The sequence below is a fragment of the Pocillopora damicornis genome, chromosome 14, assembly GCF_964200805.1.
Source record: "Pocillopora damicornis chromosome 14, jaPocDami1.2, whole genome shotgun sequence".
Classification (NCBI taxonomy): domain Eukaryota; kingdom Metazoa; phylum Cnidaria; class Anthozoa; order Scleractinia; family Pocilloporidae; genus Pocillopora; species Pocillopora damicornis.
Window position 1 is genome coordinate 12,518,569 of NC_142683.1, and position 25,294 is coordinate 12,543,862.

Consider the following 25,294-nt stretch of genomic DNA (forward strand, 5'->3'; position numbering starts at 1 on the left):
AACAAACAAGCAAAAAAAAAACCAAACAATAACAACAATGAAGGCAACAAAGAACAAAAACAAGAGAAACATACAAAAAAACAAAATGATAACATCTAAGGCATCAGGAAAGGATAAATTAATAAAGGATGATGAAGGGACAGATGAAAGCGTGAGTGACAATTTAAGAGTGCGTTCCTTTGGGAGAATCCGGATCAGGATTTCTGATCTGTGACGTTCTTTATGAGCAAATCCATTTTCAGATCAGTGATCGATCAAATCCACTCTGGACAAGGATTCATCGGATCACTTATCTGCTTGATCTGAAGACGGATCATTAGATCACTGATCCAACGCGTTCCTTTGGGCGAAGGATCCGAAATTAATCATTTTGCCCAGCGGTGCTCAATTTCAAACAAATAGGTGCTTCGTAAATTGACCGGAAAGATTGTTGGCAATCGCTCCACAAATTCTGCGATAAACACGAAATAAAATCGATTTTGTAATATTAAATCGATCGGCCACTGTTCGCATGCATTCAGGGTTCCCAAGTATCCATATCATAATCACTTGCTTCTGTTTTAATTCCATCGTTTGAGTTTACCATGAAAAAATGTGCTTCTAATGAATAGTGCTAATTAGAAAAATTGTGCGCGCTAAAAGCCCGTGCAGTTAGATGAGCCATTCAGGGAAGATCTCAGTAACCCACATGCATACGCAAGTCTTAAAATAGCGCACTTTTTGGAATTCTCTGAGAGCTCGTCTAAAACTCCGTTCCTTTCATGCACCGTGATCTGTGTGATCTTAGATCGCAAATCCAAATCCTGATCCTCCAAAAGGAATGCACCCTAAGTTTGAGTATGGCGGATTCGTTGTTACATCTGATTGGAATACCGTTAGGTCGAGATGGCGGCGCGCGTTTTTCAGAGTAATCCCAGAGTGAAGTAAAGCACAACAAGTGTAGTTTCAAATATTTTCAACAGTGAGATAAATAGAGATCGCTCTAATCCTAAAGAGATCATTTTTTTATCATCAGACAGAAGAACGTTATTTCTAAAATTATCAATGGCAACAGAGTTCAGTGTAGTTTCATTTTATTCAAAAGTACATCTTAACCCTTAAACTCACAAGATCTGATTGTTACTTATGATAGGCACAGCCTGTGCGTGGCTTGCCTTAGCGAGGGAGAGCGAAAAAAAAAATTTAGCCCTTACTCGTTAGAAAGTATACCTACTTTACGTGCAGGCTGTATTACAATAATAAATTTTCCGCCTGTTCAAAACTTTTTCCCTCAAAATTCAATAATGATAATAATAATAATAATGATGATGATGATCTTGATAATAATAATATTAATATCATCATGGTATAACATAAAAGATATATGCCTTTCTTACAAGTTTATGATAGATAATAAGAAAAATACTCACTTTGTAAAAATTCTTTGATTAAATTATGAATACTAACTAGTCCATTAACAAGGGTAAATAAGTTAAAACATTTAAAATGTTTGTGCTTTGATTGACTTAGACCTGAAGTGCTCTCACGGTGTGACAGAACCACGACTGGAACCCAGACCTCTCTATCCAGAGTCCAGGGCCTAGTTGTTCAAAGCTGGGTTAAGATAACCCAGGGTTATTGTGAAATCTGATTTCAGATTTGAAAGCTTCAAAAGAAAATTCAGTAAAAATCCTTTGATTACAATTCGATGATTGGATTTCCTAAAAGGAATCAAGAAAATTATAAAGAAATCCAGATTAAAATTTAACCCTGGGTTAGTGCCAAACAGACTTTGAACAACCGGGCCCTAGCCAGTGCATCAACCCTATACCCATAAGAGTGATTAGCTTCTAGTTTCTTTATATAATATCATTCCTGAATTAAACAGTAAGGTCAGAAGAATAAAGTAAATGATCACCAACTAAAGAAGCTTTGATTGTTAAACAAATTCTCCTTGTCAGCACCTAAGGAAATGTATAGAGAACAGTATGGAGAATATGCATACTGATGCTTGGGTGTAAAGAGATAACCGTAAGGACTCTGCATCCTTCAAAAAATAATCATTCACTATCTTGAATTCACACATGCACATAACATTGCTTGAGGACAGAAAAAAAATATTCTTCAAAATATTAACCAATTATTTCATAATTAACAGTATCATTAAAGGACAATGGTTCACAACTCATGTGTTTTACTCTTGTCAAATGCATGCATGATTCCTCTGTCTGCATATACGTAAGAACCCTAGGGCGAGTTAAATTTAATTCCATAATTTTTAACATATACTTTGAGTAGATATATGCAATGTACATTCAATATCAATGTGTTAGAGTGAAAATACAATTACGCTATAATTATTTTCTTCCACAGATATGTACACCTATATTTTATATGAATATAACAATCACTAAATGTATGGACTATTTTGAATCGTCATTTAACAGTTACATAAAAAACATTTACACACCTCAGTATCTTTTTGCATAAATGATTCATCAACTATCCTTGTGATTATCATAGTATTTACTTTGTTATAATAGCAAACTAATGTAAATTAAAACACTGGTGGATATGGTAAGCCACACCCAAAAATTTTGTAACAAATAAGGGTGTGGCTCTTCTGCAAGAACATCTTGAAAATGTGCTGCAAATTTGCGTAAATTTACTCTTTTTATGAAATTTTATGAAAAACACAATTTATGAAAATTCCTAAGTCTTTCAAGCAAACTAACACATTAATCCTTTACCCTCTTAGAGTGACATGCATCTGATTTCTCTTAATAGTATTGCCGCCAAATTAAACATTGAGGTCATGTCAGCACCTTAAGAAATGTATAGAAAATAGTTTGGAGAAAATTAGCATGTTAAGGGTTAATCACTTTCATTAGGCTTATCAGTCAGTGCAGCTCATCTGCCTGTGTGGCCTACTGTGAGTGCTGCTTATCTGCCAGTGCACCTTTGTCTATTGGTGTTTACAGTTAGTTAGAGCTCTTTTCAATTTAGTGACACTGAATTAAAACCAAAAGTTATCAGAGCAGCTGGTTAAGGGATGTGAAATACCACAATGAACAAATTCAAACTCAAAGTAAAAACAAGCCCCTTGCTTGAGGCCTGGAAAAGCACTAGTGAAATCAATGAGTCTGGATTTGTTTTGGTTCTGCATCTGACTGGATGAGAAGGTGGCATAAGGTTTTTAAGACCAATCACAGAGCAATGTAGAGCAAAACTACTGCAAACACTGATTATTCAAATGAAAATTGCTCTACTTTTTAAGTAGCATAACCCATAAAAACCTGGCTCATCTGCCATGCCACATACTTCTTGTACATCTGAAAATGGATGTAGTTTCTGTGGGAAAGATTATAGAACACTAAGTTTAAAGACACTAGGACTGAAACGTGTACCAAACATCTAAAAGTCCATGGTTCTATTCCCAATAGATTCAATTTTGATTTTAATACTCACTTACTGGTTGGACCATTAACTGCTGACTGACTGATTCACAGACTTATCGAATGAGTGACTGACTGAAAGAATAAGTCCATAAAGGGGGTGAGTTTCTAAAGAAACTGTGGTGCTGTGTTTGTAGGGGAGTATAACAAGGTAATTTGGTTTTATTAACTGAATTCATTAGGTAATATTAATTGGCCACTGTAAAGAGTTTCAAAGCTGACGTTTTTGAGCAGAAAAGGGCTAATGCTCAAAACATCAGCTTTGAAACTCTTAACCATGACCAATTTACATTTATCAACTCAGTTGATGAAACCAAATTATCCTGAAAGAATAAGTGACCGACTCACTGAATAACTCCATGATATATTGACTGACCAATTGACTCACTGACAAACGACTACCTGATTCTGACCAACTGACTGATAACTAACTAATGATTGATGGAATGACTGCCTGAATTATTGAAAAAAAGATTTACTGACAGACTGCATGACTAACCTTAGAATGTAGAGCAAATAGGGGATTACAAGCCACACTAGAAAATGAAATATACCCCTCACAAAAAATTTTACCTGTTTGGTTGTCACCCGCCAATGAGAATCATTGGGCGATTCTTTTGTTTAGCGATGTTGAACATTCCTGTGAGAGGAGACAGTGATAAACAGTTAGTTTCAATAGTGTAAATGGTGAGACTGCTAGACTGAGTAAAACATGGTTATGCTGCTAACAGGATACAAAAGTACTGTTCATCGCATGGCAAACAAAGTACTGTTCTGAAATTAAAACAACAGTCACTTTGTTGTCTGCTTAACCCTTTAACTCCCAGAACTAACATGTAACATGTGTTATGGTCAATAAAGCTGTTAAAAAAAAAAAAAAAAAAAGAACTGATTAACATGTAACGTCTTCCTATGATATTCATATGTTTTCTAGCCAAAGGTTCACAATAATACTCAAACTTATCAAAAAGGAGTTTTATCTCGATCTTACACCAAATTCTCATAACTAATTTACAAGAAATTGTGTAGCAGCAAGAGGAGAGAATTAACAATCAGATCTTGGGAGTTAAAAGGTAAAATCAAGTCTTGTTCTTGAACAAGGCAAACCACTAATCTTACAGTGCTCTTATTCTACATGAGTATAAATGGGTATTGTCAAATTGTCATTGAGATCTTACATCCTTTCCATGGGGAAGAATAGTTATCTTGTCTACTCTTTAAAAACTTAACCCTTTACATCCTCATGCATATTCTCCATACTGTTCTCTGAACATTTCCTAGGGTGCCATCAAGGAGAACTTGTCTAACAATCAAGAGTTTCTTTAATCGGTGATCAGTTCCTTATTCTCCTGACCTCAATGTTTGATTCAGGGGTGATATGGTAAGGAGAAATTAGATGCCAGTCACTCTTATGGGTTAATGCTATGGAAATCAGTCTGGGGATAATCTCTTGTTTTGTAGGCCACTTGGCTCACAGGACTGATCTGTTGCAGTCTGCAACTCATTGCTTCTTGTATACACACCTGCATGTTGTTTCTTTTTCCTCCCAACTGCAGCACCGATGATCTCTAAAAGCTCCTCTTCACTGGTTCCTGCTCGCAGAGAATCTCGTAAAGATACTTCAGAGTTACCAAACAAACAAACCTTGAGAATATGAATGAAAAACAAATAATAAAAATAATGTACATAAGATGCCCAGCATGTGGAATGCTTAAATCGCTATCTACAGTCATCGACATGAAATACAATAAATTTAATGTTGAATCTTCAAAGTACAGGAATGAAATTGAAAAAAACAATGCACCTTTAAATTCCCATCTGCTGTGATTCTCAGCCTGTTGCAGCTTCCGCAAAAATGCTCACTCATGGAGGTGATAAACCCAAACTGACCAGCAAAACCAGGAACCTTGTATGCCTGAGCAAAACATACACAAAGAAGGATCATTTTAACAGCAGGTTACATTGAAAAGTAAATAAATGTAGGATTGCACAGCATGATAGTACATAGATTTCAAAATTTATTGAAGGCTTTGACTGACTAACTAACAGTTGATTGGCTGCAGACTAAATGCACCTAATTGGTAGAAAAACTATCGGTTTGAAAGACTGACCGGCAGACAGATTTATTGACTGATTACAAACTAAACAAAGGGCTCACTAGCTAACAACCAGCTCTTTTACAGATTGACAGTCTGATTGATTGTTTGACTGCCTGCCTTAAGCACTGAATGATCAGAATACTTTACTTGGTTTTATCTATTGAGTTGATAAATTAAATCGGTCTCCATAAAGAGTTTCCAAAGCTGATATTTCAAGTGTTAGCCCTTTGTCAGATACTCAAGCTTTAACTGTCTGACAGACTGACAGTCATCAACTGGCTGATTGACTGTTTCACCACCTGACTGGGTGACTGAGGAACCAAACTATTAAATGAACTGACTGACTAACTAACTAACTAAAAGCAATTTGCCAGTCACTAAGCCATACTTTTTATACCTTTGAGGTATCATTAGGATGGTCTGACACCTTCTCAACATTTGGCCATCTCTGAGAAATACTCTCCAACATCTCACTGAATGGAACAAACTTCTTGAAGTTCCACTTGTTACCTGAGAAAAAGCAGCCACAATAATTAAAATCTGTATCAAATTAATACTTAACAAGCGTCTCATTTTTAATTTTAACTGTATTAACCCTTAAACTCCAATAAGTGAGCAGGTAAAAATTTCTCCTTACAATATCAATACAATATCAAGTAGACAAGTTACAAGAGTAACAAAAATATCAATTAGGGGATTATTAGTTTATCCAATACAAAATTCTCATATCTAGCATCCTAAGAATTGTATCACGGACAGTAAGGAGAATTGCTAATGAGATCTTGGGAGTGAAAGGGTTTATATTAATAATAAATACATCATCATTGAACTTACCATCAAATGGCATGTATTCTATGAACCTCACATCTATAACCTAGTATGATAAAAAAATATTACATATGAGTTAACAATGAAATACTGATCTTAAAACTAATTTATATTTTCAAAAATTTTTAATAACTTGATTCATTTAAAACAGTAAATTATTCCGCACAATTTACCTTGAATGCTTTTACAACCAACTGGATACCCTTGAAATAAATAATAATCCCTACCCACTACTATATATATTAAATAACAAATATTTTGAGTTCTACCTTATTCTGTGTCATTTCCACAAAGTTGCAGACTTCATCTTCATTCAATCCTCTCATTACCACACAATTCACCTGGTGAAATATCACATGAGGAAATTAACACAAAAATTGACGTTAAATATCTTACAGCTACATTAATCTAACAAAGTGTCACTATTATGTTAGGTATGCTTCATTTCTTGATTTATCTTGAATGGTAATACACAGCTAATCACCTTTCATAGTAAACAAAAAAATTTAACTCAAAAATACTAACAGAGAAATTGATAACTTAAGTGTTTCTTTAAACCACTCACTCCCAAGATCTCATTTATTTAGTAATCCTCCTTACTGTTTGCCCCATAATTCTTACAATGCTAGTTCAGAGAATTTGGTATTGGATCAACTAATAATCCCCTAATTGATATTCTTTATTCTATATTCTCTTCACCTGTCAGTTTGATATTGTATTGATAATGTGAGGAGGAAATTCTGTCTCAGTCACTTAATAGGGGTTAAGGGGTTGTAGTGTGATCATTTGCAGGGCTCTAGGCTGTGGCCAATTTGATTTATTCCATTGTGTTAAAATGCTGGCTCCTCAAAATTATTTGGTCATTTTTGCCACATTATGTTTAACCCCAATCCTACCTTAACTGGGTCATAGCCAAGTTCTAAAGCAGAGTCAATGGATTCCATGACCTTATGCCAGCCTAAGAAACATTTGAAGGAAAATTTTTGGAGTTAGTTGACTGATTCATCACATCTTCACCAGCCCCTGTGCTATAGAATTAGAAAAATTTACATCAATTATTACAACCAATCAGTGGATGGTCCTTTGAAAAAAATATACATTGTGCTGTCAAGCTATTGAAAATTAGGAGTTCTCACAAAATTTTTGACAAAATTGTCTTTGAATGAATCATAAGCTACAAACAACAGAATACGGAACTATTAATACTCTTTTCTTAATTAATTGCAATTCATTGCTCTGACTTTGTCATGATTGCTCAGTGGTGAGAAGAATTGATTGTACTTTCTAACCCTACAAAATTACATTTATCATGAATAGTTGACTATTATTCGACCCTTTACACCTTAATGTCAATTATGCATATTCTCCATACTGTTCTCTATACATTTCCTAAGGTGCTGACAAGGAGAATTTGTCTAACAATCAAGAGCTAGTGATCATTTCCTTTATTCTCATGACCTTGATGTTTCATTCAGGGGTAATATTGTAAGGAGAAAGTAAAAGCTAGTCACTCCTAAGGGTTAACAGATTGTTTTATAAGTATCATACCTTTTCTTCTTGTAACAAATTCAAATTTCTGCGACACCAAGGTATCAAGGCTGATGTTTAGTAAGTTAAGTCCAGCTTTTTTTAGTTGTGGTAACTTTCTTGCAAGTGTAATGCCATTTGTTGTCATTGCTAAAGTTTCAAGTCCCTCTATTCTTCCAAGTTCCTCTGTTCAATCATAAATATGTACAAAGTTATATTAAGTTTATATTAAACAATTAATTATTGAGTAACTATTTGCTTTATGCAAAGTCATGCTGAAGATTTGAGATAACCTGGAGACTTCTTAGAAGCAAAATATTCCAGTTGAGAAGCAGGAGGGTATAAACTTGTGGCCTCCACACTTCAAATCCAGCTTCCTTATGAAAAACTTGACTGGACTGCTCAAATCAAACTCAATAAACTTAAATTAAATTAAATTAAAAACTATAAACTTCAACAAATGTAAAGCTAATGCCGTTTGTCTTGTGAGTTTTTAACATTTTTTGCATTTTTTGGCACTCAGCTCTAATCATTAAAATATTAATATCATTACTAACAATGACCCTATCAGTTCAATAGCCCTAAGCTTACTATTGCTAAGACATAAACTAATAAAAAATCTGGTCTTATACCATGGTGTTTATCTGCACAACCTGTTCACATATGACTTGTGCAGCTTATAAAAGTCTTTTCCTATACCAATCTTACCACAAAGTTCAACAATATCCTTGCGCACCAAAGGTTCACCGCCAGTAAGTCTGATTTTGTTGACTCCTTCCCCGACAAATAATTTTGCTAAAGATACAATTTCTTCTGTTGTTAAAAGTTCTGAGTTTGGAGACAGTTCCACACCTTCCTCTGGCATACAGTATTGACCTAAAAGTCAAGATAATTATATATCAGTGGAAAGTTGTACTCAACAATTGAAAGACTTTCTTAACAGTTCATTGAACAGGTTACAATTTGAATACTGAAGTTTTACATAAAATCATATTAAAGAATGGGAAACACTGTTGAAGACTGGGCCTGAATGTGGTTGAGTACTGATTAACACTGCATGCGAGTGCAGTCATGCATGTTGCTTTTAAGCGAGTGTTTATTCTTAGAAAAGGTATAGCAGAATTAAAAAAAGGTTGTGTTTATAGAAAGAAAACCTGTGATTGCAACCTCAGGATACTAAACTTCTATTACCACAGAGGCATTCTCAAAAATATGTAAATAAATGCACATTTGGTACTTACATCTTAGATTGCATTTTTCTGTCAGTGAAATTCTAAGATATGTGTGATGTCTTCCAAACTTGTCAGTTAAGAAGTCTGAAAGAGGTCTAATTTCTTGCTCTTTGAAATATTTTCTTTGTCTTGAGGAAATAATCTGTTGATTGATAATTTAACAATAACTGGTATCAACAAAATTGAACACGTATTAGTACTTTCAGGAAACTACTCAGACAAAGATCCCATCCATAACTGAAGGGAGTCCTTTGCCCTGACTAAATTCCTTCTTTTCCTGTGGTATACTGTAGTTTAGAATGTGGAATGATTTCAAGTTAAAATGATTTGACACTTAGTTTCATCTGTATTTCTCTGTTTTTGAGAATAATCATAATTGTATCTCCCACAAAGGACAAATTTGAGCAAATCAAGCACCTTAAAAATCATTTTGCCTGGAAATTAATTTACATTACTGACAACAAATGTACCTAATAAACTTGACTGTATAACTTATACTTTGTAGCTAACAGCAAGTATAGTTTACCAGATTGAACATCATGAACTAGTACATTCTTAATAGCACATAAATGTAACAATAACATTGTTTAACATAATTGATAAGATGATTGATTAGCTTATCAGAGGGAGGGGGGTAGGGTTATCCTTCTAGGTAACATAATGTACATTTTTGTTTATATTTCTTAGATTCATAAACAGTCATCTTGAGTATCTAACTCAAACAAAAAACTGTTAACATGGAGTTAACTTGACCGCTTGATTCATCATGCCGTGCTTAGTATATCTGCAAAGCTTAGCTTAGTAAGAGGTGTGATACAAGAGGTATAATGCAAACTCAAAACAATCCAGAATGGATCTCAAACTAGCTGAAGTTTACGAAGAAAATTTGCCAGTTTCAGACCCATATCATCAACAATTTTCAATAGATTCCACTCGATGTTTGCAGATTTACTTGACTGATGTAAGGAGATATTTTCTGGAAACGAAAAACTGTTGTTGGCACTTGCAATTACGTGACATCCAGACAGAAAAAGGGTATCTCTTTTCCTTGCCACTACTTCTTGTCCGGTTTTGTTCTTTGAGAGCATCGTTCTCCAGGTGGACAATTAAGTCTAAAACATAATCTCTCAATGGAACTCTTGCTAGTGGAGATGTGAATCAGTTGTCATTCATTACATAAACAGAGACCTATCACTGTACTATCCACGCCGATGCTGAGAATTTAAAATTTTCGACTCACATTAATTCCCCAAGGTTAGATTCAATACAGTATTCTGAAATTGTTACAGAAAAATCTCTCTCCCTCAGATACCCGAAATATTCTCAATTAAAAGGGCCGGCAAATCAGTAGTAAGAATATGTGAATTTAACAAGCGCCAGGGTTACACAATCCTTATGCAGATCAAATTTCCGAGCAGCGCAAAATAAATATATGAGAAATTGAGCTGAACATACGTCCTGAACATTGTCATCTTTCATGGGCTTTGTATGCTGTCGTCTTAGAAAAGCGTTTGCAATTCTACAGAATCTGACCCTCGTGTTTCCGGCGCTGGAGGGGCAAAAACAGCGAATGGAACACTTGATCACATTTGCACCCGCCATATTGAGAATTCTTCAATAATTTTCCTGGCCCTTAAGGGACTGGGTACTAAAACGTTTTCAATGCGTCGGACGAGTTGTAGTCCGAGCTGCGTCTGAAGTAAAAGGCATATATTTGGTTTTTTTTAGCTCAGTTCCAAGTTTAATAAGGATTATGGCATCATCAGAGCAGAGTGTAACCAAGACTAGGGTTCCGAAAGTCGCAAAGGTTTGTATATCTAACGATTTTAACGAGAAATTGAAACAATTAGTTTGAATAGTGACAGGAAAACATGCACACGAGTGTTTAGGATTCGATAAGCTACTGCAGCGCAATCTTCCCATATCCGAGCCATTTCTTTTTAGTTTCATCGTTCATTCGTGCACTGGGAAGAGTTAATATTTCCTACTTTTTTGACAAAGTTTGAATACCGCGATATTCGACTTTGAGTATAAACTTCGTGATCCACGACTTTAAGTAAAAAAAAACTCTTCAACAATTCGTTCAGGTGACTGGGATGATCTGTAATTTCAATAATGATCAAATTGAGGTTATCGAAGAGAGGAAAATTGCGAGTTAATGCAAGTTTTCTAGCGTTATTTGCATGATCTGGATCGTTACTCTCCTTTCTAGCTACCATAAATTTCATTGTAAATTGTTTGGGAGAATTTACATGCTTGCGATATCAAGAAAGCAAACATGAAGTAACAAGGTTGTTAGAGTAGGGAGGTAGATTAAGTCTGAAGCATATGCATCAAGGCCCATTGGGTTCACATTCATCAAATTCATAGGTCTTGTTGGAATGTGATCGAAGCATGTGACTCATCAGGAAGTGTTATTTAATACCAGTTACAGCCATGAGCTTATAATCAGCGAATAAAATTTTGCAGAAGTTTCTGAGGGTGTCTACTTCAGGGAATCTTATTGGGTATTACAGCCAAACTTAATCCCAAGCTCAAACAGTTTACAATCTTCCTTGTTTTTCTTGATATGATTATCAAATTGTTACAATCAGTATAACACATCACTAAGTTTGCCTGCTTCAATTCTTGCCTCCAGTGTAAGACACCTGAAGTTGGTGTTATCCATTAAAGATAAATTTTGTTTAACTTTATATTTTCAGGTGAAGAATAAAGCCCCAGCACCAGTTCAGATCACAGCTGAACAACTCTTGAGGGAAGCAAAGGAGAGACAGTTAGAATTAGTTCCACCAGTAAGTTAATTCCCAGATCAAATTTGTAATTCTTCTTACTGTCAGCTATACAATTCTTATAATGTTAGTTCAGAGAATTCGGTATTGGATCAACTAATTATCCCCAAATTCTTTATTCTCATCACTTACCGTATTTACCCGCGGATAGGCCGCACCTTTTTCCCGGAAAAATGGGAACGAAATTGGGGTTGCGGCTTATACGCGGGTACAAGCGTTTTGACACCTCATTAATATGCACAAGAACTTACGGTAGTACAGTAAATTGGCGTTTTAATGTTCGCTTTAAATTGTTCCTAACTTACAACACATACAACTAAACGCGAAGTCCATATCTTCAAAGAATCTTGATTTTCTCTGCAGCAATGAGCGCATCAAGTTTTTTAATGTGTCTCTTGTTTGAAGATGTCCAAAACAGCTTGCACGGAATAGCCATTCCTCCTCGTGGGCCTTTCGACTGCTTCCTTTTTCCAGTCACTTTGCAGGAAATTTCACCACCGTTTTCTATAAAATAGGATGCAATTCTGCTGAATTCCATTGGTAAATGTCCAACAATTTTCTTCCCATCGATGCCAAGTTCTTCATAAACAGCCACTGCAAACTTGTCGTCTTCGTTTGACACTTCTCGATCAGGCAATAAGAAATCGCCGATTTTGAACAAACAAGAATAACGTGACATTTTTGGTGAAAGTGACATTGATGAAGGTGATTTCAATGGATTTTAATTTTGATCGGACAACAATGAAACTTTGTTGTGTAGCTTTTATCGATTGAAAAGTTCATCACAGAATGTATATTAGTTTCATGTAAATATCTTAATAGTTGTTAACAGATTACAACTTGTTTATGATTTTGGCGAACGTGTTTACATGGGTTATGCTTCACTTTACTCGTGTTTGTACATATAAGGACAGAAACTTGTTCGAAAAAATTATCTTTAATTAAGATTATTTTGTATATAAAATGTTAGCGAATAGGCGTTTCAGTTTCTAGTTTGAATATTTTCACGTTCGTGTAGGAATTATTGCAAAAATAAACTTGACTTGATACACATCAGCTGTTGTTGATTTCAAACTTTGCTTTATTTATCCTGGTACTCGACCTCAACAATTTTTTTTTTCCCATGAAAACCATTGAAAGTTTGGGGTGCGGCCAATACGCGGGTGCGGCCTATCTGCGGGTAAATACGGTATCTAATTAATATTGTATTGATATTGTAAGGAGAAATTCTGTCTTGGTCACTCATGGGAGTTTAAGGGTTAAATACTGCTCATTCTTTATTGTTCCATTCTTTGGAATTAATTTTCAAATTTTTTGGAAAAGCTGTTGTTGCCCAAAAATCAAGATATTTTAGATTCTCAAAGTAACGAGAGAAATTACTCCAGAACATTATTTTCAGAACCATGTTTTCTTTCAAACTCCTTTTAATTATATGATACTACACTCCATTCTCAACCAAAATTAATTGTTAAGAGAATTTTTTAGGTTTTTTTTAGGTTCTCCATGATGAGAATGAGATTTATCTAGTATTTATTCTACTGGCTACAATGTCTGCTGATTTCAGATGATTGTTGAAATAATTCATCTCACTAATTGATATTTCTTTTCAGCCTCCCAAACAGAAGATCAGTGATCCTGATGAATTACAGGAATACAAGCTTCGTAAAAGAAAGGTTTGATTTATAGTGATTGTAGATATATGAAAATCATATATCTGCAGTGCGGTGAAGAAATGAATATGAAAGGTCCTCCCAGCTATAAACACTACTGAACTAGTAGTTGAAATAAGACCTGAAAAAAATTCAGGCCTGTATGGGATTTAAACCAATGACCTCTGCGATACTGGTGCAAGGCTCTACCAACTGAGCCAACTGGGAGCTGGTCATTAAGTTGCGTCCAAATAAACCATCCAAGTGATGAATAATGATTGTAGATAATGAAAATTATATATGTGCACTGTGGTGAAGAAACAAATATAAGAGATCCTAACAACTATAAACACTAATGAACTTAGTAGTTGAAATAAGACCTGAAAAAGGTTTGATTTATTTGATTCATTAGGAGTTGGATTAATTAAACTGATTTGAAATCAAACTATTGTTAGTAATTATTTGGAATTACATGAATTTATGACTCTGATTCTTGTCTTCCATCTTGTCAGGCATTTGAGGACAGCCTTCGTAAAAACAGATCAGTGATAAGTAACTGGTTAAAATATGCTCAGTGGGAGGAGAGTCAAAGAGAAATTCAAAGGTAGAGGATGAATTTGTTATTTGATTGAATAGGTCCAGTTTCTGCAGTGCCTGTGGACTGGAATTAATGTATAATATTTATCACTTTATGGAATATACATGTATCTTGCATAAACCACTTGAACACCATAACACCAGTATCCAAATTCTCCTTACTCTTCCCCATACATTTCCTTTAATACAGATAAGGAGAATTTGTTTAACAATCAAAGCTACTTAGGCTTGTGATCATTTCCTTTTTTCTCATCGTCTAAATGAATGATTTAGCAGTATTGCTGTAAGGAGTAATTAAATGCTGGTCAATCTTAGGGTTTTAAGGGTGATTAAAAATAGTGAGGTAGAAGTATCAGAAAACTTTGGGCTTTAAATATAAGCCAGGGTAATCAGGCAAGTGTTTAGATTCAGAAAATGTAGGTGCATGTGGAATAGTTTATTCCATTTTTTGTCTGAACACTCCGTACCCTTAGAAAACAATTTTGTATCATCACTGGATGTGTAAGTGTCAGATGTTTGTTTTGGCTGAATTGAGAGGGAAAAATATATAGAAGTAAGGTGAACTTTAACCCTTCACACTCTAGAATCAATATCTACATTCTCTGTACTTTTCTCTATAAATTTCCTTCAGTGCTGACAAGGAGAATTTGTCGAATGATCAAGAGCTGCTTTACTCAGTGATCATTTCCTTTATTCTCATGACCTCAATGTTTGACTCTTGGGTGATATTATAAGGAGAAATTAGATGCTAGTCACTCCTTGGGGTTAAACAGTTAAAAGTATTAAACATTTCTGATCTATTCTTCTGTTCTGCAGTTATTGTTTGATTGACATTTATGATTTCCTACTGGGGTTAGAAGTAAGATTGCATTTGATTTCTCTCTTTCAGAGCACGGTCTGTTTATGAGAGAGCTTTAGATGTAGACCACAGAAATATCACTATATGGCTGAAATATGCAGAGATGGAAATGAAGTGAGTCTGTTCCTGGTTTGACAAGTGTAAATTGTATCTTAATGAAACTATTTGTAAATAGTCCATTTACAGTTGTGTGCTTAGTTGCCAAGTCTTTGAACAGTTCTGGAGTCCTGAGCAACAATGCTATAAGTTACTTTGTGTTTACAAAATCCACTCAGAGATACATGCATGCTGTGCCAGCTTTTTGGCTTAGTCTTCTATGGAGACTTAATTCATCTCATTTTCAAATCTGAGATTAAAATTTTACCTCCACAGGCATCGCCAGATTAACCATGCTCGAAACATCTGGGACAGAGCTGTCACCATCTTGCCAAGAGTAAACCAGTTTTGGTTAGTACATAGTGCTTCTTAGTGATCTGTATATGGTTAAGGGTATTCTGACTTAGAAAGTGCAAGTTGATCTGCATCAGTAAAAACAAGGAGTGATCAAAAGTGCTTGTGGCAAAGATAAACTGTCAGCAGAAAATTGATCTTACTAGATATGTTCATTTTGTGTCTTTGAAGCAAACATTTGATAGTCATTTTTTTGTTGTGGCTTCTAAACCCATTCTCAGAATATGATCTTATGTTTAAGCTCTCTCCTCAAGCTGTCATATGTTTCCTTGAAATTTAGTTGGGAGAATTTTGTGGTTTATCAACATGAAGACATCACCATCCAGCAGTTAACTTTCTCTCTTCTCATAACCTGTCTGCAGGATATTGGGTCAAAATTCTGAGGAGAAATTATTTGCATTATGAAATAAGATTTAGAGCTTAAGAGCAGTATCATCTGACTTAAAACAGGTACAAGTACACCTACATGGAAGAGATGCTCACTAATGTTGCTGGTGCACGACAAATATTTGAACGATGGATGGAATGGGAGCCGGATGAACAAGCTTGGCATTCCTACATTAACATGGAGCTCAGATACAAGGAAGTAGATCGTGCAAGGAGTATATATGAAAGATTTGTAATGGTGCATCCAGAGGTGAAAAATTGGGTGAAGTTTGCTAAATTTGAGGAGCGACAGTCCAATACAGGTAAATTTTAATTTCATGATTTGTGAATCATCTTAAATTGTTTTCATCCTCTAACCTCCATGAGTGACCAAGAAGGAATTTCTCCCACAATATCAATACAGAATAAATCAGACCAGTAATGAGAATAAAGGAAAAGACCAATTACTAGGAAACTATTATTTGGTCTGATACCAAATTCTCTATACTAATATCATAAGAATTGTATGGCAGACAGGAAAGAGAATTAATCACAATCTCTTGTGAGTTTATCTCTTTACGTTGACTGACCAAAAGGCTTCTACTCTGTTGCTTTTAGTTAGAGTGAATGATAGACACAATTGTAATATTTGGAGTTTTATCCACAGATTTGAATATACATGACTGTACTTCAAATCTTGATAATAAGAAATCTTGTATTTTTTCAGTTGGTGCAAGAGATGTTTATGAAAGAGCAGTGGAGTTTTTTGGGGAAGAAAATGCAGATGAGAAACTTTTTCTTTCATTTGCAAAATTTGAAGAAAACTGCAAAGAGGTTTGGATAGAGGCTTTGAAAGAGTTATTACTTGTAGTTGGAATAAGTTGTTAAGAGAGCATTAATTGACACTTCCATCTTTTATCAGTTATTTGGCGCACATTTATATAAGCAAAAAGTGTCTTTTGGTGGCAAGTTAGTGCTAAAATTGGGGTGTCTCTTATACAGCTAAGTACTTTTTCACAACAAAATCTGAAGATCACAATTTTAGCAGAGCTTGCAGTTAAAAAAAAAAAAACCAGAAAAGGACACTAAATGTTAGTCATTGACTTTTTTTAGATTTGGTGGTTCTGAGAAGAACTTGGTGACTCTGAATAGAGCCCTTGAGTTGTTTTGAAAAGAACAGCAAATCTACGGTGATTTGACTGAACACAATGGTGGTTGTATCATTTAGTGCATCATACTTTGGGATTCCTTGTGATTGGGTCGAATCACAGGGTTGTAGAAAGGTATATCAAATGCAAGACCTTATTTCCTCTAATTTTTTTTTCTATTTATTACACAGCATGATCGTGTCAGGGTCATTTTCCAGTATGCTCTGAAAATCTTACCAAAAGAGGAGTGCGAAGTAAGTGTGGATTATTCGTATGCTTGTTCTCAGAGGAGCTGCTCTGCTGTTGATACCTTTTAAAAAATTAACCTTAGACCCCTAGTCTTCTTGTGCCTAGCAAATCTTTGGTGTATCTTCTTCTAATTCTGGAGTTGCCTCGTACTTATTTGTTTAATTTTATGTTACATGTATTTCAGGAGCTATACAAAGCCTACACTCAACATGAGAAGAAATATGGAGACAGAGGAGGGATAGAAGATGTGATCGTAAGCAAGAGAAAGTTCCAGTATGAGGAGGTTTGTCAAACTCATTAATAAATGGTAACAACTGTTTTTTATTAGATGCAGTTTACTGCAATTTAACAGAGTTAACAACAAAGAGCATCAGCATTCCTTAGTAGTCAGCAGTTTTTGCATAGCGCATGTGTCGGAATTCCATATGCTCTTCATTTAAAGCAATCTTTTGTGTGCTTTGAGTGTGAACTTGCGGTGTTGTTTGAAGTGGTACCTCATCATCCAGGCAGTTTTCCCTTTCTTGCCTGGGGGCTCTTAGCTGGGTTGCCAGGATTTGCCAGCCATGGGAGCAGTCTCCATATAGGAGCTGGCTGACAATAGTAGAGGCTCCTGGATGTCTCAGGCATCCAACCTCCATGTAGGGATGTAGTTGTTAATCACAGTGAAACTGTTGCACTATATGGCTGGTAGTACCCTTGGGCAAGTGATAATAAATCATGTGTTTTGATTGGCTCCCTGAGTGGGCAAGGCCCATTTCAGATTGCCTGCTTTGATCCCACACAAGGAAAAATATTGTATGGAGTGGACTTACAAAATGTACAAAGTTTACAGCTTTCTGACATCTCATGTCACTGAGAGTTTTGATATTTAGTCATCTTTGTAAACCTCTCACATCAGATCATTCTTAAATTTGTTAAATGAAAAATACATGTAGGCACACACCATCACAGTTGGCTCTCTTTCCCGTAGTATGCAAATAAACAAGTCCTTCTTGATTCTTATCAAAGCTAAATTTTTGTTGCTATATGATACTGTTGTAAATCCATCATTGACCAAGCTTGTTCAGTCAAGATGGCTGGAAATTAGCCTTGTTCTTTTTTTGCAAAACATGAAAAAAGAACCTGGCCAATAACATATATATGAAACTGTTGGCAGCTTCATATATTGGCACTTAATGTAATTCTTAACATTAACACTTTTCCATGTTGCAATAGAAAAATTTACTGCTTCAGTTCTATCATCAAAAGCTACACATTTTAAGGAATATTATGTATCATATGTATCATAATACATATTTGAGGCTATACATGTATATCTATATACATGCAGGCTCCCTGAGAATTTGATATTCTACCATGATTTGAGAGTGCATGTCTACCAGTAGATGAAATCCTAGTTCTCAGCACATGTCCACTAGACACATTGACTTATTGTCTGAAGGAGATTTTCTGCCCTAATCACTGCTACTTTAACTCCTTAAAGTCAGAGAGGGCAGGTTCCTAGTTCACTCAGGTGGATAAATGTTATCACCTGTGGGACAAAATTACTGAATGCTGATTGGCTGAGACAGAGGGCACTTTTATTTTTCTTAATCACGAGTGCACTTTTGGTTATCAAAAAAATGCAATAATCAAAATTTTTACCTGTTTCCAATAAAATTTGTATTTACATGTCGAATGTAATTTTTGATTGGTAAATTATTTGTCAGGGTAAGGGATTTTGAATGATTTATTTCAGTTGAAAACTCTCTCACAGGGTGAAAATTAATTATGGTTACCCTTGGCTGGCTATTGTGTGAGTGACTGAAAACTTAAGATTTTAACTTGAAATCACATACTCCAGAACAAGCAATATGTATAACTTCCTAGTTACATTGCTATTGGAACATACATGCACATTAGGATCTGTTGCCATTCGAAGTGGACCTCATAAAGAAATCAAATATTGACATTTTTTTTCCTTTGGAAAATGGTTCTAAACTAAATTGCTGATAGACCTCTGTTATTCCTTTAACACTTGCATCAGTTTGCATTTTCTCCATACTGTTCTCTATGCATTTCTAAGGTGTTGACAAGGAGACTGTATTTAACAATCAATCGTAGCCTCAATATCAGATTCGGGGGGGGGGGATTATTAGATGTTGGTCACCTAAGGGTTTGAATGGTCATTGTAATGGTCTCAGATAAAAATATTTTTGGTGTTGACCAATTCATACAATCGTATCTGTTGAAGTGTCTATCTTGATTCCCTTATTTTCCAAACCTGTATGAAAAAGTTCCTGAATGATCAAATATTTTTGTACAGTGATTGTCTCAATGGAAAATAGGATCGACATTTTTAGAGATTCATACAGACTGAAGATTAATTTGGTAATGAGCCCTGAATAAAGTATGGCTGAAAATTATAGACAGTGAGTATAAATCAAGTATTTAAAATATTTTTATTCATCCTGACTACAAAACTACCAAAAAAATGAAGTACAGTTTATTCTTAGAATTACCACCTGTATGTACAGAGCATCAATTGATTGTGATTGGTAAAATGGAATTAAGATTGAAAACAAATGCACCTGAGTGCTAAATGGGTATATCATATAAACATGCATATAAATATTATATAAATTGCTAGAAAGTTCAACTTATTGGAGGCAAACCAGGTGGTTGTTTACAGTGCACCATTTAGAGTTTAACTTAAAATTGCATGCAGAGAGTACAAGTCGAGTATTTAACATATTTCTTCAGTTAACATTTTATTCACCCAAACTAAAAATCTTCCCCAAAAAAATTACATTTGCTACCTAGAATTACTGGGACTGTACAGTGTATCTATTGATTATGATTGGTAAATGGAATGAAAAGGGTAGCAAATTAAGCTGATAGCTAAAAGAGTACATTGTACAAACATAAATATTATTAAATTGTTAGAAAGTTAATCTTATTTAGTCACTAAGGCAAACTAGTTGGTTGTTGACAAAACACAGGAAAGAAGTTGTTTTTAACCCTTTAACTCCCATGAGTGACCAAGACAGAATTTCTCCTTACGATATCAATACAATATCAACCACATAAGTGATGAGAACAAAGAAAAATATCAATTTGGGGGTAATTAGTTGATCCAATACCAAATTCTCTGAACTAACATTATAAGAATTGTATGTTTGTCAGTAAGGGGAATTACAAATTTAATCTGGAATTTAGAGGGTTAAGACTTCTGGGAAACAAATCTCATGGAGTGGATGGTTAGGACCTGGGAACTCTAGATCTCAATTCCAGTGGCTTCACCCTTTAACTCCAAGAGGTGATTAACATGTAAATTCTCCTTATGATTCCAATATGTTATCTTGTAGAGAGGTTATGAGAAAAGACAAACTTATCAGCTGAGGGTATTATTCTGATGTAATGCCAAATTCTCTTGTTGGATGTATGGCAGTCAGTGAGGAGATTTACATATTGGATCTTTTAAGTTAAAGGGTGAAGCCACTTGGCGTTGCTCTTTCTACAACTTCCAATCACATAACATTGGAGCAAGCCATAAAATATTTTTACCAAACTACTTAAAACCCCTTTATGCAAGGCACAGGAGTGTGCTGTTCCTATTGATTATGTCTCTATGGTAGTTCTTTGCCCTAATAATGGCTGTGTCTTCCCGAAATAAAAGAAAGTGAAAGGCAGACGTCACGGAGAAAAGTTAAATCTATCTTAGACTCGTTCATGTTTCCTTTTCTGAAGATAATTTTCCTATATGTCTGACTGCTCATGGTGTATTGGTCAATTTTGTGCTTACCCCCCTCCCCCTGGTTTCTGTATTTGCGGGCTAACGATGCATTTACACCGTTGAGTGTTTCTGCCACTTGTGAAATTTTTCCTCATAAAAATAATTCGATTTTAATTTTCTCTGGTATTCAGCATTTGAATGATTCGTAGAATAGTAACACATTCACTTCAATATGTATATTTTCTTAGCTTTAAAGCTTGTGACTAGTATACGTCCATCTGGCGTTGTTACAATGTGCAGTGGACTTTGTAAAGGAACGGTAGTTTTGCCGCGAAAGCGACCTTCCAAAGAGAATCGCTGAACTCTGTTATTGTCTGGGTCACAAACAAGAAGGTTTTTGGAGCCGTCTAAACACATGCCACGGGGTGAGTTGAACTGTCCGTCTTGATTCCCTTTTTCGCCAAACTTGTACAGGAAAGTGTTTGACGCATCAAATGCTTTTATGACATGATTGTCTCTTTCAGTTACCAGGAAAATGTTTTTGTAAGGAATGCAGCTGTATGGTGTGCTGAGTTTCTCTGGACCACTGTCTCCTACTGTGAATAGAGCTTCGCTCTCTTTTGACATTACTTGAACTCTATTATGGTATTCAGTGACAACAATACGTTCTGTATCGTCAAGGCAAATACTAAGTGGGACTTTAAAGTGTCCTTTTCCCTCACCTTTTTTTCCAAAGGTTTTTACAACAACTTCTGTCTGGATATTTATGTGCTGTATTCTATTATTGAATTGATCTGCAATAAGAATTTCTTTGTCGTTTAAAAATGTTACATCAACTGGATTTGTGAATTGTCCAGGATGTTTTCCTTTCTCTCCAAATTGTTTCAAACATTTCCCTTCTTTATTGAATACAAAAACACAGTGTCCATCATAATCTGCAACAGCTATGTCGCCTTGCTTATTTACGGCGATTCCAATTGGTCCCTTGAACCCTTGCCCTTGGTTGAACTTCAAGTCTACTTCACCGACTACAACAAGTTGATGTTCTTCCACTGGTATAGTGAACGGAGAGGTCGGAAGATTTTCGCCATTAATCTTCACTTCAACGTCGTAGGCGCCAGGCACTTCAGGTGTAAACTTCAGCCTAAGATTGCCTTCCCCTTTTTCTTCAACGCTCACGTTTGTGACATCTTTGGTGGGTTTTATCAGCAATTCAACTTGATCGTTAAGATCGGCCTGGTTACAAATCTCTCCCTTTGCTGTTTTTGGACATAACGTAAACTCTGCTTCTACACCAGCCTGGAAAGTTTGATGCAGTCCTTCTACAGTTGATGTAGCTGCTTTTGCCGGTTTTTCGGTGAGTTGAATAAAACCCAGTTTCAAGTGTTGTTGCGATGCCGCGGTAAATTTGACAAATGTTGTTGGATGATGCCTTGAAATCTCAACTCCACGAAGCTCTTGAAATTTCTGCTTCAAAGTTGTCTTGGTCTTTATAATATCCCAGTCTCGGCTTCTCTGCACGAGATTTTCCGCAAACTGAGCCGCTCGGTGTATTTGTTTTACCAGCGATTCCAGTTCTTGTTTAGCCGAGTTAATTTGCTCTATTCTCTTTCTACGCGTCATTTCTAAGGACTCTAAGAGCTGGTTTTTTTGCTGTAGCGTCTTTGTGATCACGTGCTCAGCTGCCTCAGACACTTGTTGCTTAGCGATTGCGATAATCGTTTCCACATCCTCAGAGGTTTTCTCAAATTTTCTTATCTCTTCTTGTAACAAGTTTGCCTTTTCCTTGATGGTCTGGACGTCCAACATGATGAATTTCGTATCCTCCTTCGCTGCCTTTTCAATATCGTCGAACTCATGGCATTGGTGGTTTTTGGCTAAGCAAACAGGACAAATACACGCTTCGCAGGAAGAGCAGAAATATCGCAGTCTTTCGTTCTTGTGTTGCGAGCAAAATGGCGGCTTCAGCAAGGCCTCACGATCTTCCCTTTCAAGGAGACCTAACAAACTATTATGGAGAAAGCTGGTTGGCAAACAGTCGAAGCGATTACCTTCTGGTAGATTAATTTCCGCCTGACACTCGGGGCATCTGAATTTGCCTTGTCTGTGGTTTTGTCTGGCATGTTCCTCCAAACACTTGCAGCAAAAAGTGTGGAAGCACGAAATTATTTTTGGGTCTGTGTAAGTATCGAGACAAATTGAACATGTGACTTGTTTCTTGAGGTTTTCCACGAGAGGTTCCGTCATGATCGCCTTGAAGTAAGATTATTGAAGCGACGAATACAAACAGATAGTTGTGAAATCTAAGGTTTAATTTCGGAAAAAAAAAAACAGAAAAGAGAACAAAGTCTGTGACTGCAGAGTTTTTATGACCAATCACATTCAAGGACGTAGTTGAATTTTTTTGCATCCTCATCTGCTATTTCCTCGTTTATGATGAATCAACTTTGTCGGTAGTGCTGAAACCTTGAAACCGTGGCACGCTCCTTTAAATGTTTTTACATGCAGGGCAAGATTACTGAATACTGATTAGCTGAGACAAAAGGCAATTTTTTTTCCTAATTACGAGGACACTTCTGGTAATCAAGAGGGCATTATTACTTGTTTCTAGTGAGCCTTTTTGCTGTTTCTGGCGACGATTTATTGATTGCAATTAAATTGAATGAAGCAGTGTAACGTTATGAACTGTTTTCCGCTACTTCTGCCACTAATCAGGCAAAACGAGGTACGCAAAGACTAATTGGACAGGGTAACGCCGAAACGGTCTGTCGCGTTCACGAAAAACGGTCGTTTTTTGGGTCCACCCTCACCTGGACGATCTACAAATCAGACAGCATAATCAATTCACAACGAGACGACAGATCCGTCGTTTACAGTTGGATTGTCCGTGTTAGTCTTAAAATTTCATCGATGTCCCGTTCGTGAAAAGCAATTTTGCTGGTGGCTCTACATAAGGACAGACAGTACTTAAAAATAAATTAGAACAAACAGCCATTGTTTCAGATTCCTAGTAATCAAAACAAAGTCCGTGTCAGCTGATCTATTTTTGTCCTGTCGCTTTCCTTGGCTTAGTTGATATCTTTGTAAAGTTAAGTTGTTTATCTATTGCGTCTTGAAATAAATATGTATCGGACTGAAAACTTTATATAGAAGTCCTTACTCTAAAGATCAAGATAAACGATAAGAATCGGTAAATGTCTTTGCACGTGTGGAGACAAGTATGCGGATCAGATTTTAAAGTGAATATGCAAATTTGTCAGTGTCTGAAAAGGTCTCATTAATGAACTTTATAAATAAGACGGAAGTGGCCAAGGAACGTTTCGGGATGAAAGCTTCGTTCAAAAAATTCTTAGTCTGTTCTTAATTTCCTTTTAAAAGCGAAAAACTTGCGAATTTCTTATGTGCACGACACCCACAAAATTCATCATGCTTAGATCGTTGTTTACTTGACTTCACGGCCAGAAAATTGCGTAGCGTGAAGTTAAAAATTGTGAAAGTTCTACGTTTTGACTCAAAATCTTCGATTAAACGATACTTTTTGGACATCCCTTTACTCAAACATAATATTTACCGGGCCTTGGAATCTTCATAATGTCGTTAGGCCTCGCCTGAAATTCCGAAAGTACGGCCCCGATTCGCATCGCGTTAGTGAACCGTAGTGTTGTTGACTCAGTGGTTTTGTTGACTTTTAAGACTTTGATGTCCATTCGTTACCGAGCAAAGTATTCTACAGCATTTTTGCTTTCCATTTTGTGTTCCAGAAGGTCTATCATGATCGGAAAATAACGGAAAATCCGACTTGAAAATATTGAAGACGGACGTGCGGACGGAAATTTTCCATATTTTATCATTTCTTGTGAACGCTTAAAATGACGCTTTTCTGTTACCCCCCCCCCCCCCAAATTGATTAAAATATCGGTGCAGAAGATAGATACTGATTGCTTTGTAGATTCTTTAACAACATAGGAAGTTTGGAGACAAAATTCTGCTTAGTAGGGGAGGTATGGGGAAAAGTGTCTCCGTCACGAGTCCACCGCGCTGCATGGGCAGTTATCGGCGGTTTAGTTGTCAATGTGTTATTTAAAAGAAGGAAAGAAATCGTGGCCTGTTACTTAAACGAAAACTTCAGGGCGTTATGGCAGGGATAGATTTAGATAAGCAAAGTGTAAAAGCGCAAAACGTGCTTGAAAGATTGATCATTTAACGAAATTATCGCCCTTCGTAGTTCTTAAAATGTGTCTAAAGCTTCTTTCCCTCCCCACCCTCTTTTTTTTATGAGTTTTCTGTGTATAGTAAGAGTTAATCTTTAAGATTGTTCCACGTTCGTGAAGGACTAAATTTTCAAACTTTAA

At 35.9% G+C, this 25,294-nt stretch overlaps 3 protein-coding genes and 1 long non-coding RNA gene across 6 annotated transcripts in view; 1 reads left to right on the forward strand and 3 right to left on the reverse strand.

The window, feature by feature from the left end:
- The window catches only part of LOC113679624 (uncharacterized), a 97,038-nt gene that overhangs the window by 18,861 nt on the left and 52,883 nt on the right, over positions 1-25,294 (reverse strand). The window lies entirely within an intron of this gene.
- Positions 1,057-10,748, reverse strand: LOC113664454 (molybdenum cofactor biosynthesis protein 1). 3 transcript variants are annotated; one of them, XR_016183159.1, is made up of 13 exons: positions 10,576-10,747; positions 9,130-9,262; positions 8,597-8,764; positions 7,910-8,074; positions 7,258-7,319; positions 6,631-6,702; positions 6,368-6,407; positions 5,931-6,043; positions 5,239-5,349; positions 4,958-5,078; positions 4,008-4,074; positions 3,276-3,330; positions 1,057-2,804 (listed from the first exon to the last, which is right to left on the reverse strand). XR_016183159.1 is itself a non-coding variant. In XM_089194623.1 (13 exons), exons 1-11 carry the CDS (start codon positions 10,720-10,722, stop codon positions 4,019-4,021), a joined length of 1,188 nt encoding a protein of 395 aa, XP_089050749.1. In that variant the 5' UTR covers positions 10,723-10,747; the 3' UTR covers positions 1,057-2,804; positions 3,301-3,330; positions 4,008-4,018. The 3 variants fall into 3 exon arrangements, 2 of the variants coding, with proteins under 2 accessions (XP_089050749.1, XP_027035850.2); XM_089194623.1 differs by having other exon boundaries at positions 3,301-3,330; XM_027180049.2 differs by having other exon boundaries at positions 1,057-3,330; positions 10,576-10,748.
- The window catches only part of LOC113666889 (crooked neck-like protein 1), a 31,816-nt gene continuing 17,242 nt past the window's right edge, over positions 10,721-25,294 (forward strand). Inside the window, exons 1-10 of the mRNA XM_089194620.1 lie at positions 10,721-10,927; positions 11,823-11,912; positions 13,520-13,582; positions 14,071-14,162; positions 15,045-15,128; positions 15,387-15,461; positions 15,915-16,153; positions 16,558-16,664; positions 17,170-17,232; positions 17,412-17,510. Coding sequence (XP_089050746.1) covers positions 10,874-10,927; positions 11,823-11,912; positions 13,520-13,582; positions 14,071-14,162; positions 15,045-15,128; positions 15,387-15,461; positions 15,915-16,153; positions 16,558-16,664; positions 17,170-17,232; positions 17,412-17,510 — 966 coding nt within the window. The 5' untranslated portion in view covers positions 10,721-10,873. The remainder of the gene's footprint in view (positions 10,928-11,822; positions 11,913-13,519; positions 13,583-14,070; positions 14,163-15,044; positions 15,129-15,386; positions 15,462-15,914; positions 16,154-16,557; positions 16,665-17,169; positions 17,233-17,411; positions 17,511-25,294) is intronic.
- LOC113664450 (E3 ubiquitin-protein ligase TRIM45) lies at positions 19,657-24,144 on the reverse strand. Its single transcript, XM_089194619.1, has one exon. The coding sequence runs from the start codon at positions 23,187-23,189 to the stop codon at positions 21,165-21,167; it is 2,025 nt and encodes a 674-aa protein (XP_089050745.1). The 5' UTR covers positions 23,190-24,144; the 3' UTR covers positions 19,657-21,164.